Source organism: Poromitra crassiceps (genome assembly GCF_964638095.1).
Source record: "Poromitra crassiceps genome assembly, chromosome: 17".
NCBI classification, from domain to species: domain Eukaryota; kingdom Metazoa; phylum Chordata; class Actinopteri; order Beryciformes; family Melamphaidae; genus Poromitra; species Poromitra crassiceps.
This window is the reverse complement of record NC_139635.1, coordinates 34,680,127-34,694,357: the sequence shown is the minus strand read 5'-3', so window position 1 is coordinate 34,694,357 and position 14,231 is coordinate 34,680,127. Positions and strand designations below refer to the sequence as shown.

At 44.4% G+C, this 14,231-nt stretch overlaps 2 protein-coding genes across 3 annotated transcripts; both read right to left on the bottom strand.

Annotated features, from left to right (window-relative positions):
- Nucleotides 1-453: 453 nt before the first annotated feature.
- Nucleotides 454-4,932, bottom strand: LOC310792372 (uncharacterized protein; the record flags this gene model as incomplete). The annotated part of the gene is made up of 2 exons (XM_083654091.1): nucleotides 4,522-4,932; nucleotides 454-1,769 (listed from the first exon to the last, which is right to left on the bottom strand). Exons 1-2 carry the CDS (start codon nucleotides 4,850-4,852, stop codon nucleotides 454-456), a joined length of 1,647 nt encoding a protein of 548 aa, XP_083510217.1. The 5' UTR covers nucleotides 4,853-4,932.
- A 2,568-nt stretch (nucleotides 4,933-7,500) lies between these two features.
- Nucleotides 7,501-12,719, bottom strand: LOC310791887 (uncharacterized protein; the record flags this gene model as incomplete). Of its 2 annotated transcripts, none has more annotated exons than XM_083653564.1 (4): nucleotides 7,501-8,869; nucleotides 9,655-9,736; nucleotides 11,602-11,723; nucleotides 12,506-12,719. In XM_083653564.1, 4 exons carry the CDS (start codon nucleotides 12,717-12,719, stop codon nucleotides 7,875-7,877), a joined length of 1,413 nt encoding a protein of 470 aa, XP_083509690.1. In that variant the 3' UTR covers nucleotides 7,501-7,874. The 2 variants fall into 2 exon arrangements, with proteins under 2 accessions (XP_083509690.1, XP_083509691.1); XM_083653565.1 differs by having other exon boundaries at nucleotides 7,501-8,866.
- Nucleotides 12,720-14,231: the final 1,512 nt, after the last annotated feature.

Below are 14,231 nucleotides of genomic sequence, written 5' to 3'. Positions count from 1 at the left end.
ACAAAAGGACCATACGTACAAACTTGGTGCTTACAACCAAATCCAAGATGTGACTAATCAGTGGGCTACATAAATTTCCTAGGATATATCAAGGTACAAAACTAATTTAATTATTCAACACTTGAATGTCACAGAGGTATTTGTAGTTTATCCTCATTCTTTGAAATTATAAACGATCAAGTCGTGTAAATAATAATAATAATAATACTACATTTTATTTGGAGACGCCTTTCAAAACACCCAAGGTCGCCGTACAGTGCATAAAAGAGACATAACATACTAAAAGATCATACTCAGATAAAAACAAGTATAGCATACACCAGCATATTTAAAATAAGAGGAGCATAGATAAAAGAAAAGACGTGGGCAGACAACATACATTGAGTGATGTATATGATTAAAGTGAGTATGCCAGTTTGAACAGGTGGGTTTTGAGGTGGTATTTGAATGTGGTTATGGAGTCAGACTGTTGGATGTGTGGGGGGCGCAAGCAGTTCCAAAGTCTGGGTGCGGTGCAGCCGAAGGCCCTGGTACCCATGGTACTGAGGCGAGAAGGGGGGACGGTGAGGAGGCCAGCTGAGGCAGAGCGCAGGGAGCGGGAAGGGGTGCATTCCTGGAGGTGGTCAGAGAGCAGGAGGTTTTTGTAGTCAATCCGGTAGTGAACGGGGAGCCAGTGGAGTTGAATGAGGATGTGGTCTGGTGATTTAGTGCGGGTGATGATCCGGGCAGCTGAGTTCTCAGTGATTTGGAGTCTGTTGAGCAGTTTGGTGGGTAGGCCAGAGAGAAGACAGTTGCAGTAATCGATCCGGGATGTGACAAATGCGCGGATGAGGAGGACTTCGGTGCCGTGTTGGGACAGGGATGGGCGGAGTCTGGAGATGTTGCGGATGTGGAAGAAAGCAGACCGGGCAGGAAGTCCTTGTGAGTCCGCTGGTGAGTGCGGAGGTTACTCCTCTGGGAAAAACTCTTGCCGCATGTTTCGCACGTGTACGGTTTCTCCCCCGTGTGGATCCGCTGGTGTATGGCGAGGTGGCTGGCACGGTCAAAGCTTTTGCCGCAGAACGGGCAAATGAACCATTTCTCCCTCACGCGGTCGCTCTTTGAAGCCTTCTGCGCCGCCGAGTCCTGTCCGTTTGCCAGGAAGGAGAATCTGCTGTCAGAGTGCAGTCGCTTCTCCGAAGGGGGTCTGACCGCCGCCAGGCCTCTCTCCGGGTGATCTGTGGGGTCCGCAGGCTGTCCTGGCTGTGCCTGACCCAAACTCACAGCTCTCCCTGTCACGTTATCCCTCATAAACCTAATGTATCCCATTTCTGATGGATTACCGTCAAGATTGTCCAATGCATTTTGAATGAGCTGGATTTCCTTATCCAGATTTTGGGAATACTGCTCTGGTCCAAAGAAGCCATCCGAGTCATCCGTGGCGTCGCTGTCTCCGACGGAAACAGGCGAGCAATGTTGGCTTTCTCTTTCTTCCATGACATCAGCAGCTTGGAGGTCTGGATCTGTCATGGGCTGATCTGCTCCATCGGTTGCGTTGTGTTCAATGTCTCCCGGCTGCTCCACAATCTGCACATCATCATCCTCTTCTTCCTCCTCTAGTTTGACTATTAACTCTTCGTCCTCCTCTGTGCCGTGATCTCTGCTGTGTTCAGGCCTCAGCGGCTCACACGCTCTCTCTCCAGACTGTGTGGGCGATGGCGTCATTTGATCCACCTTCTCTCTCACATTGTGCTCAGAAGACGCTCTGTGGACCAAATCCATATTGGACCCTGAAAGGACAGAGCAGGTTCATTTATAATCTTTCAGTTAAATCAAATTAATTGCGATACTGTCCCGCCAAAATATCTTGATACACGATATTATCATCATTCAGATTATATTTGTGTGTGTGTGTGTGTGTGTGTGTGTGTGTGTGTGTGTGTGTGTGTGTGTGTGTGTGTGTGTGTGTGTGTGTGTGTTTATTGCCCCACCACTAGTAGACTATTATATGTTTATGAATGTAAAAGTGGGGCAATATTCGTGGGGGTGATATTCGACATCGCAGAAAATATTGTGATATTCAATGTCATTGAATAGTGCTGGTTCAAACCTAATGATAACAAGCAAATTTTATTTAAAGAACTGACCAAATTATGGTATGAAACATTTTAAGGAACATTACTTAAGTTTGGTTTGGACTTCCCATTTAAAATTACCATTCTGTTTAAAGGAGAACTTACCTCCAAAACACTTTTTTTCAGCTTTTAACCAATATATCTGACTTTGGGGGTGATGTGTGAAGAATTCTGGTCAGAATTTCCACATTTGACACCAAACTGTTGCCATTTTACCATTTGTATCATTTTTCAGCAGCATACCTGGCATAAGCGCCCTCTAAGGGTGTAACACTGCTTTTTTTTTTTTCTCAAATGAATGGGATATTTGACACGTCGTGACGTCACGGTGACCCAAAGACTATGGGATTTCAAGATAATTACTCCCCTACCCCCCCTGTACCCTTTCGGCTCCTCAGAACTCCAAGCCTATTTCTATTGAAGTTTGCTCTTAAAATACTGAACCAAATGTCGTCAAAGTTGGCACATGTCTTAATTATAGTTAGTTTCCTGCTGAATGTGTCATTACTTTATTGATATCTTACCTGGATAAGCTCGAATGATGATGTTTATATTATCAGTCCGAGTTGCAAGCACTGTCTCCAGCCCAGAGGCAGGCGGGAGAGAGTCGTACTGTAACATGGACGAGCCCCAAGCTCCGCGGGCGCGCGCAGCAGGCCAGCAGCAGCTGGGCTCTCTGTGCTCTGAGAGCAGCAGAGAGAGCAGTCTGATATTTCCGCAAACAAATATGGTCGCAGTTTAGCGCACATGTAAAATATAACGCTATACTACGACGTGACAACGTGACAAAGCTTCTCTAAACACATCGGCTACTATCATATTTCCCTGCATCCCTCCTACTGAGATTATATCGGTAATGATTTTGGACAGACTGAATGCGCGGAGGAGGAGGAGAGATCTGCAGCTCTGCCCTGAGTAGCCGAGAGACACTCGCCTCGCTCCGACTACTGTGCCTGTCTGTGAAAAGCGTCCTGTCCAGTCGCACCTTCGCAAACAGATGCGGGATTCCCTCAATCCTGTACCCAATCTCAGACTGTATTCTCTAAATCGCACACCAGCTATTTCTGTCTGTTTGTTTGTTGCTCCGTGAGGTTACGAGCGCCCCATGCATGCAGCAGGCTGTTTCGCCAGCCTGGGTCTGGCAGGAGGGACGAGGCGCAGCCTGCCCTGCACTGCGCTGAGAGGAAAACCTTTGCACAACTTTTAACAAGAATCACGAAAAGCCCCCAAACTAAAATTAAAAACGGATTTCATTGCGCGGTTTATCTCTAGTTAGACGAGGGAATTACGTGGAGAAATCTCGCATTGTGTTACCCCAGAGCGAGAGGTTTGTCCTCACTGTGTGCTGTGTGCTGCGAGCAGCGAGGCTCTTAACGTAAGTTTAGACAAGCCACGCACACACACATGGGACAAAATGGGACAAAAATAATTAAATTTCTAGTTCGCCACTGAATGGCCAAATTGATATAACTATCAACCATTTCAGGATTTTCTGTTTCCATACAGGCCACCAGCGTTGGCTAGTTGTTGATAATTATAAAGATATTGCCCCTCTCAAATAAATTATTTTTGAGGCAGTAGGCAAACTGTAATGGCGTCGATTTCCGAAAAAAAATCTTGACTTAACACAGCCAAAGAGTCTAGTATAGACAAGAGTATATGTCATTTCTTGGTTTTTTCCATAGGTATTTTCAAATCACTGTTCTAATACATATCTAGGGGGTAAGTCCTCCTTTAAGATGATTTAACATGTGTTTTACATATCGTTATACTGTACTGACAAAACCCCTGTGATTATGTGATTTTTATTTCAACCAGGCCCTCAGTAAATGGCAGCACATTGTGATACAAATTATGTTATGACAATGATTACACATTCTACAGGAGTGAATAGAATGTGTGCCATCAGAGAAACTAAACCAGTACCAGTCGCATAACTTGGTCTGGTACTGCATTCAAAATGTCTACAGGGAATGGATGGTTCCTATACAGTTTCCATTTAAAATTCTATATTTTCCCCAGACCCTAAATAATGTTATATTCTTGACTTGACTTGATTGTGGTCGGTATTTGATACAATACATGCTGACATGAAGAGTATCCCTGTATCTCACATCAACAAAAACTGTGGACTCACAGTGGGTCTACAAAAACATAATTATGTGTATATCATCGGACCTGAACCACAACATTTTCCATACTTTTCCAGACATTTTTTCAAATTCACAAACGATTTAAGACCTGGAAATGATCTAATTCATTTTTTATACTTTTCCAGACTTCCCAGGCCTGCAATTTAATGTTGACACGATATATATACCATATATTATTATTTTGAATGGAGGATATCAGAATATTATGAATAATGATCAATGTTATTAACTGACTACTCAGCAGTTATCCTCACCATCATCAGTGGGTGGCAGTCTCTTCTTCTGCTGCTCTGTCTTGGAGGAGGAAGATGAGGATGAGGAGGGGAGATAGGAACCTTGAGCTCTGGAGATGAGGGCTAGCCGTTCATTTTCCATAAACACCACTTTTCTTCTCAAGGCTTCAACCTCGCTCTCTCTCCTCCGCAGCTCCACCTGCACGCAGGCGAAGCCGTCCTCCCATAGTTTGCTTAGTTCCACGACTGCCGTTTTGGCTAGCACGTCCATAATGGAGGTTAACTTGCTTTGAAAAGCGACACAGTTCGCCATGTTTTCCTGGATCAGCATTTCTGCTAGCTGGCAAGTCATATGTAGCGATGCTGCATACGTAAAATCCACGTTATATTGTGATCAATCACTAAAATATGAATCACTTTGCCGTGAGTAGTTTACATTACAGATGCTGCTTCCGTACATAGAAGCAAAACCGGAAGTGCGAGTGGTCATGTGACGCCGAATATACGGTGTTATTGGTGGGACAAAACTTCTCAGCAAAAGGAAAACGCGAACTGAAGTTTGATTGATACCTGCTATAAAAGCAAACATAACACTCCAGTCTTACTGACACATCATGTGTCACATCATGATGATCGATAAGTAATAAATCATATGTCGGAATCGACTTTTTTTTTAATCTATTTTGTGATACTCTAATATACAAATAAGTAGGCTAACACAGAAACAAAATTTAAAACTTTAATTTATGCTAGTGTGATACTGAATTCTCCAACAACAGGCCATGTCAATATAATTAATTAATTAATTAATCAATTGATACTGTATCATACAGATAGATGCCATCACTGTGAATAGTGTAGCAACCAATCTCAATGTATAAGGTGCGCACGATGGCCCTTGGCCATTGGGATTGTCCCTTTGGTCGGATGGTTGTGCTTTGGAATGACAGACCCGGGTTCGAAACTGACTGCTGTTATACTGGTGTCAGAAGTGGGATTCGAACCTGGAGTCTTACAAGCCCTCATCACATTCACAGTCACTGTGGACGCAGCCCTATCCATTAGGCCAATTGGGAGAACCCCCTTTTTTTAAACCATGCCCCCCAAAGAGACTGGAACTAGACCGGGTCAAGGTATGATGACTCCAATAGACTGAAGGTGCTTTCTCTCTTTCTACAGTGGAATCCGCTTATAGTGATCATGGTTATGTATATATATATATATATATATATATATATATATATATATATATATATATATATATATATATATATATATATATATATATACATTCCTATACACATGCTGTTTAAATAATTTGCTTATAGTGATCAATACTCCACTCACAGTGATCATTTTGGGCTTTGTCCCACCTGAGAACAATGGAAATTTTATTATTTCTTCACTTACAAACTGCCAAAAATGAGCCAACAAGATACAGCAGCAATACTCGGTGCATGTCTGTCTGTATATGGAGAGATCGCGGCATCTCTGTCTGTGGAGAGATAGCGACGTCTCTGTCTATGCGAGACCGCCGCTGTGTTTGAAACAGTTGGACGCCTAACTTACTCGCTGGATTTTTAAAGTCAATAACGTTCCTTTACTTTATATGCACTGTATTCATGTAATACATATACAAATGTCAATTAGATGCATAAGAAATAAAGAAAAAGAAAAAAAGCTGTTATGATTATCCACTTATAGTGATCAATTTGACCCATCCCAAGGTGATCACTATAAGAGTGCACTGTATTTTGCTATCAATGTATCCTGTACTTATGTTTTAGTAAATACGTAACTTTTCTAACTAACATTAGTGCTATGTTTTATAATAATAATAATGAAAAACACCTTTCAGCTAGTCTGTATAGTTTTTATTGATCAAAACATTGTAATACATTCACTCAATACATGGCAATAACCATGAATCCACTTCAGCACTCCAGACTTCTACCACACTACAACACTGTCATACCACATTAACATTATTTTGTATGGGGTAAAACACGTCACATACAGGTGATCAATACAGCTTCTCTGTGAAGTTCAATCTTCACTTTTGAATGGAATGGTTGGTTATGTTGTAACCCAGGTTATCCAATGTATATGAGATTTACCCTGACCCAACGGCAGCTGGCGTGTCGTGAATTCACCTGGATGGAGCTGCGCCCCGATTCGTTCGCGGCTATATCAGCGCCAGGCCCGGGCCACGCAGGTGCGTAGGCTTGTGCCGATTTTCAATAATACAAAATATCGCGTTTTTTTACGAATATATTCACACATTTAGAAAAAAGGAGTAGGTAAAAAAAAAAAGACAGTTTTGCACAATCTGCCTTGCTGCCGAGTTTTATTTCACGTCTTACTGTACACATTATTGGTACTGTTAAGAGATGGGTTGCTGCAAAGGGAGAGGCAAAGAAAGGAAATGCACAGTATCAACCTCTCAGTCCTTTATTCATACTATTCACACTACTAATCATGATATCTAATGTATATGTACCTGAAACATAAAATACAATAACATAAAAAATACTCCCCCCCCCAACTCAACTCTCCTTTCTCACAGAAGTGAACACACACTTCTGTCAACCACACACACGATCAGGGCACACCTCCATCCAGGTGAAGTGTCTCAAAGAGTCATTGATGTGAGCTGCCGCTGATCAGGGTCAATCCTAGCCCCGTATCGGTACTCGTTCTGTTAGCTACCGCTACCGCTAGCTGCCAGAAAGAGTCCCGTGTGACTACATAGACTAGCATGCGACTTTCGCTCCCAAGCTGTCGACATCAGCGATACGCACGTATTTACAAGTGCCACAGAAACATTTCAAAGCCACCTACTTGAGGTTCAACAAGGGTTCATTGCTTCTCGACGACGGGGTTAGAAAGCTCGACGCTGCTCATAAATGCCTCTTTTCATCCGAAGTCTGTGCTGGTGATATTGTTTTTTACCGAGCTTTCGACCAGAGTGGCGCTGTTGAGCGCTGTGACGGCTGGGCTCTAACCCGGAAAAAATAATATCACCACCAGCACAGACTTCGGATGAAAATAGGCATTTATGAGCAGCGTCGAGCTTTCTAACCCCGCCGCCGAGAAGCTATGAACCCTTGTTTTCAAGTAGGTGGCTTTGAAATGTTTCTGTGGCACTTGTAAATACGTGCGTATCGCTGATGTAGACAGCTTGGGAGTGAAAGTCGCATGCTAGTCTATGTAGGCACACGGGACTCTTTCTGGCAGCTAGCGGTAGCGGTAGCTAACAGAACGAGTACCGATACGGGGCCAGGTCAATCCCATATACATGGGAAATGTAGTAGGGAGAGAGACTCGACACGAAGGAGAAGCACGTGTATAAAAAACGGTCACACAGTGTAAACTCAGTGGGCTGTTTTCTGGTGCGACTTCAGACTGGAGCGCTGCGTGAAGCACTTGCCGCACAGCGCGCACTCGTAGGGCTTCTCCCCGCTGTGGACCACGGCGTGTCGGATGAGGTTACACTGCTTGGTGAAGCTGCGGCCGCACTGCAGGCAGCTGAAGGGCTTCTCCCCCGTGTGGCTCCTCAGGTGCTCTTTGAGCTGGCTGAACCTCATGAAGCTCTTGCCGCAGTACGTGCAGCTGAACCTCTTCTCGCCGACCCCGGACCTCCAGGGCGTCCTTATCCTCCTCGCCAGGCCGAAGCTGCCGCGGCTGTAGCCGTTGTAGGCCGAGGTCGTCGGGTTCGGCGCCATCAGATCCTCGTCTTCGTTCTTCGCCAGGTCGCGGTAATGATGCTGCGTCGGCTGTGGGATCACGCTGCTCTCTCCGAGGACGTTAATCTGGGTTACAGTGTTGTGTGCCTCGTCTGGCACCTGCGCCGGCTGTGGTCGCTTGTAGCCAAACGCCCTGGCTCGCCGTTTCGCCCGTGCCGCGCTCACCACGGTCGACTGCGATTTCCCCGCGGAGTGAATCGGCGGCTCCATATCTTCAGGCACAGAGTGACTCAGAGGCAGGCCGCTCTGAGACGTGAACATGGAAGGAATCTGCTCGTACTGCTGCGCGGCGTACGAGAAGCCCGGGTCGCCGCCGTCTCGGCCCGGATCGGACGACCACAGCTGCCCGTCGGCGTCCTCCATGACGAACTGGTGGGCCGAATCGAGCGGGGCCGCGCTCTCCACCGGCGCTTCCTCTCTCTCGTGTTTCACGGACAGTTCCGCGTCGCCGTGGCTTCCGTCGGGCTGCTGCTGCTCTGGGAAGGCGTCATAGCCGTCTGTAGGAGGAAGCAGGGATCCGGGGTCGGTCGGGTCCTCCGCCGGGTGGTAAAGCTCCACAAAGCCTTCGGTCTGGGCGGGTTCTGTCTCTTCAAAACACGGCGGCTGCACAGGTCCAGACACTACTGTAGAGGAAACACAAGAGCCCCACATCATCAGTACTTCATCCTGATGCACGACACCAGTTTGTGTATAGAGGCTTTGCGCACATACGTAAATCTCAAAGTCTCCTAGCAACCACACAGCTGGCTCCATCATTGAGGTTCATTAGAGGACTGAATACGTGTCATTATTGCCAAATAACTTATATAACAACAAGGCAAGAAAAGATCTGAAAAATGGGTGTTGTGGTTTGGGTTCTAAGGTCAATTCAGTAATGTTATATAAAATGCAAATGGTTCGTTTCCACATATTTGTCTACAAATGTAGGTTACTGTTAAGTAACTGATGTTAGCTAGTGTGCAAATCAGATGTGTTAACTACCAGACAGTGATGATTAGCTGAGCAGACATTATATTTAGCAAGCTGATGTCATCTATACACAAAAACGGATTGATGCATCAGTGGCAAAAATGATCTGTCCCAAGACAAAAACAGCACAGAAATTAGCTCCCCCCCCTTTTTTTCTGTTGTATGTTTTGAAACGTGATAAGCTGTTTGTTGCCCAAGAACTGAGGACCTCCAATATGGCCGCCAGATGGTGCGTTACGTCAACTGAAAGCCCTCTATAGGAGCGTGTATAGTTATTATTATTTGTTTGCATTTGTGTGTGTGCCAGTCTGAGCGAGATTCTGTGTGTATCTGTGTCTAATACCTAATGTGTACAGGTGAACGCGCAGTTCCTTGAAAGTGTGTATGTGATTGGTTTGCGTGTGTATTCACATGTGTAACTGTATAACATGTGACTCACTCAGCTCATCTTCCTCTCCAGACTCCTCTTTGATCAGGATGACTTCAGATTCTCCAGCAGGCCGCATGTCTGCACACTGCAACTACACATTAGCAACACATTACAACCTCCAGAGTGAAACTAACAAACACCCTACAGACAGATACGCACACTGCAACTACACATTAGCAACACATTACAACCTCCAGAGTGAAACTAACAAACACCCTACAGACAGATACACACACTGCAACTACACATTAGCAACACATTACAACCTCCAGAGTGAAACTAACAAACACCCTACAGACAGATACGCACACTGCAACTACACATTAGCAACACATTACAACCTCCAGAGTGAAAATAACAAACACCCTACAGACAGATACGCACACTGCAACTACACATTAGCAACACATTACAACCTCCAGAGTGAAACTAACAAACACTCTACAGACAGATACGCACACTGCAACTACACATTAGCAACACATTACAACCTCCAGAGTGAAACTAACAAACACTCTACAGACAGATACGCACACTGCAACTACACATTAGCAACACATTACAACCTCCAGAGTGAAAATAACAAACACCCTACAGACAGATACGCACACTGCAACTACACATTAGCAACACATTACAACCTCCAGAGTGAAAATAACAAACACCCTACAGACAGATACGCACACTGCAACTACACGTTACAACCTCCAGAGTGAAACTAAAACAGTCTACAGACAGATACGCATACTTTTTCTTTTTACCTTTATTTAACCAGGAAGTCACATTGAGGTATGCGCAGGCTCTGTGCGGACAACCATGTACAAACGTTTTGTGACCGTGCGGACATGTCTGCACACTCACAGTTAGCTTTAGGTTGGATATTCAACAGACATGAACTAACTTTGTTTTTGCTGCTCTCAACTGGGTTAGTTGTTGCTATATTATACATTGGAGTGGCTGATTACATTTTAAGCTCCCTCTCTCTCTCCACACGTCCTCGTCCAAGCAGCCTCCAGGAACTAGTATAAACAGAACTACCGGTACTACTTGTCCGTGGTGTCCTCAGCTGTCCGCGTGCGCGTCCTCTCGGTACTATAACCAAGGCTTTACACACATACACAGGTCATGTAGCGGAGGGTAAATCCATCTGACCTTAGTTTGCGACTGTCAAACAGTTTACGACCTTCTCAAGCTGATATACTCTAAGCATCAATTATATTAACTCATTTCTAGCGTCACCTGTAGCGAGCGAACGCTGAGCAATTATGAGCCGCGTCAAGTGGCGCGCTGAAGCCCTCGCCTTACTATAGTAGTGAGATATAGTATATATTATTAAGTCATACTGGACTGACTGATAGATTAGATCAGTGGTTCTCAAAGTGGGGTCTGGGCACCCCCACAGGTCCTTGAGGGGGTTCCAGGGCGTCCCCAGCAAAAAGGGTAATAATTTATTCTCACTACAATTCCATCCATAAGTAATACAATGACAGAATGTATGGCTATTTTGGTCATGGGTTTCGTACACTTTCTGTAATGAAACATCTAAGCAAAAATCTTAGATGGGGGAGGGACAAAATGATTTTGAAAATCTTATCAAAGGGGGGACATGGACTAATTTGTGTCCGTTTAGGGTTCCTTGATGTAAAAAAGTTTGAGAACCACTAGATTCGATCGAGTAACATAAAACAAAACCTTTACCTACAACAACTATAGTACATTTAGTCAAATGAAGTTAAGTCAATAAAGGAATATTATAATACCATAGGAGATAACAACATACCATAACGTCAATTAAGGTCATTATAAACTCATTATTGCGCACCACAGAGACACCGTGATTCCCTATTACTACTATTTAAGTGTTATGGAAATTAATACTATTCGGTACTAGTTTGATTTGTGGTTGTTCTTTATTGGGGTTACAGCATAATCAGCAACCATATGATCGTGTTTTACCTGTGGAGTCTGAATTAGCTCAGCAGCCATCTGTCTGTCCCAAGCTGCTGTCTCTCTCTCTTTGCTCAAAACTACCTTGACTAGAGGAGAACACCTTTCAGCTGCTGCTGGGGGGTAAAAACCTGAAGAAAAGGAAAAAACAACATACATATTATATACATTAAACATTCCTTTTCAAAGCAGCCAGTTAACTGCCTGTACACAAAAATACTGCTTAGAATGATAAGGTTCTATCTGCCTTCAGGATAGTTCAGAGATATGACTTCAAAGTTTTCAACATCCATTCCTTTTTTGGACATTACAGACTCAAAAATCATCATCGTAATTATAATAATAATAAGATAACATCAAACATATGTCAACAGGCACTCATATAGGTTCATGCGACTAACTAAAAAAAAGTCAGATAGAGCCTTATAATACCAAGGTCACTATGGCCAAAATAATGGTAACACTAGGTTTCCACAAAATATAATAGAGCGGTTCACGTTTGTTAAGCAAAACCTGCAGCCCCTGTTTGTTTTTTTTACCTTTATTTATACAAGGGAGTTTCACTTTTTCAGGAGCGCCCTGTTCACATTCACACCTGGAAGCTGACCACTGTCATGATCTGCTGCTGGCCACTGAGCAGCTCCACCAGAGCGGTTGGTGCCTTGCTCAAGGGCACCACAGTGGTGGGTAATGAGGGAGGGGCATGCAGTTCCTTTTGACTTTTCCCTCCCCACCCAGATTTATCATGTCGGTCCCGGGGGACAAGCTCGCTTATCTAACCTTTTGACCACCACTGCCCACTGTTGTGAATCTCAAACTCCGTTTCATGATCTAAAAAAACCGGCTGTTTCCATCATGTTGGCCTGTGAGAGGAGAGCGGGCTACAGTACACCCTCCTCCCTGCAGGGCGTACCTTTCCTCCGGGCTCTCAGCCTGCTCCTCCTCAGCTCTGTCTCCATGACCTCGCAGCGCCTCCTCAGCAGGTGGATGTCCCGCTGGCCCTGGCTGATCTCCAGGCGGAGCAGCGCGCAGCTGCCGTCCACACGCCTGTCGATCTCTGCCACAGCTGCCTTGGCCAGCACCTCCATGACGGACACCAGCTGGCTCTGGAAGCCCAAGCTCTCCATCTTGCTCTCAGGCTCGCTCTCTTTCTTACTAAAAACGAGAGAAAGTTGCGCGTATACGCTGCCTGTCGATGATTCACTTTTTCCGGATTAAAAACCCCTACCGATTCCTAATCACAACACCGTGTTTGCAATTGCTGGAGTGAGGAAGAAGACGTGTGTTGTGAAGTGAAGCTAGCTAGCATCATCTACCTTCACCCGACGCACGCTGGTGACGTTGCATTATTACCGTAAAGTGTCTACTATGCGCGGCGCAAACCCTGGCCTGATGACCTCCATATCAGTGGGTCAGTTATGCCGAGACCTGTAGAACGAGGAAAATCACAATCCTAAGTGCAAACCTTTATCAACAAATCCCTAATTATTAGTATCCACCACCAGAGTGACCGCAAGCTCTGACATGAACCCTCAAGCAAAGAGGAAAAGAGTGCAAGAACACCAGACGGGATCTCCAGGCAGACATCAAGAGACTGGGAGAGGATGAGAGAGCTAAATGACCGAGAACTCTGGAAGTCTCTTGTCGACGGCCTATACCCCAGGAGGGCTGTCAGGCATAATAGGCCTAAGTCTATTTCACTCTTGCATTTTCATTATTCCCTAAAGTGTTTCTAGAATAATAGCTCATTATTCTGTAACAGCTTTTCTGATGTAGCCTATATTATCTCATAGCAACTGAAATTTCCTCTATAGTTAATTAGGGAACGTCACAAACTGCCACACAGAGCCACAAAGTATAGCCACAAAATATCACAATTCAAGTACTGGCCTGTCAAGTACTGTCAAGAGTTATTATAGCATCTGCCATATAACCTGTCATCTATATGAGATAACACTAATTGTTATTATGTAATAGTCTAATTGTTGTAGATTATACCATTATTTAAATCAATTGTCTTTTTGCACATTCACCACCTTATAACCATGGAATTTGATGCACCTGCAGTTAAGCCTCCTATTGGCAAAATATAGTCCCTCTCCACATGAAAAAATAGATTAATGTGATGTATTCATGTCTATGAGAATAAGAAGTATCCCTACATGTAACACTTGTTAACTAGAGAGCATAGTGCAGGTTGGAGACTACATTGCATATGTGGGAAGGATAACATAGAAGGATTGATAAATTAATAAATCACACATAGCTGCATCTAGACTGTTTTTGTGTAAAGCAGCTGGCCAAATGGAACTGCCACCTGTGATGTCAGTTAGCTGGGCCAAGCAGCAGAACCAGCAACAAGCGCTGTCACAGGAGTTCCTATTGGCCGCGCACCTTAGAATGCCATCTTTTCCCTCCATATTCCTGCCCTGGGGGCGTGTACAAATGGGAGGGGGGTATTTTCGTACTATATGAGCCCATAATGTAAATTAATTCAAAGATTCAACCTGCACCATCCTCTGTAACTTCCAGCCTTTTAGAATTACATGGGAAATATCACATCTAGCAAAATTCTATAATTTTTTACTTTAAGTACATTTAGAATTCGTTATTGTTATTTAAGTAGATTTTTACACAAG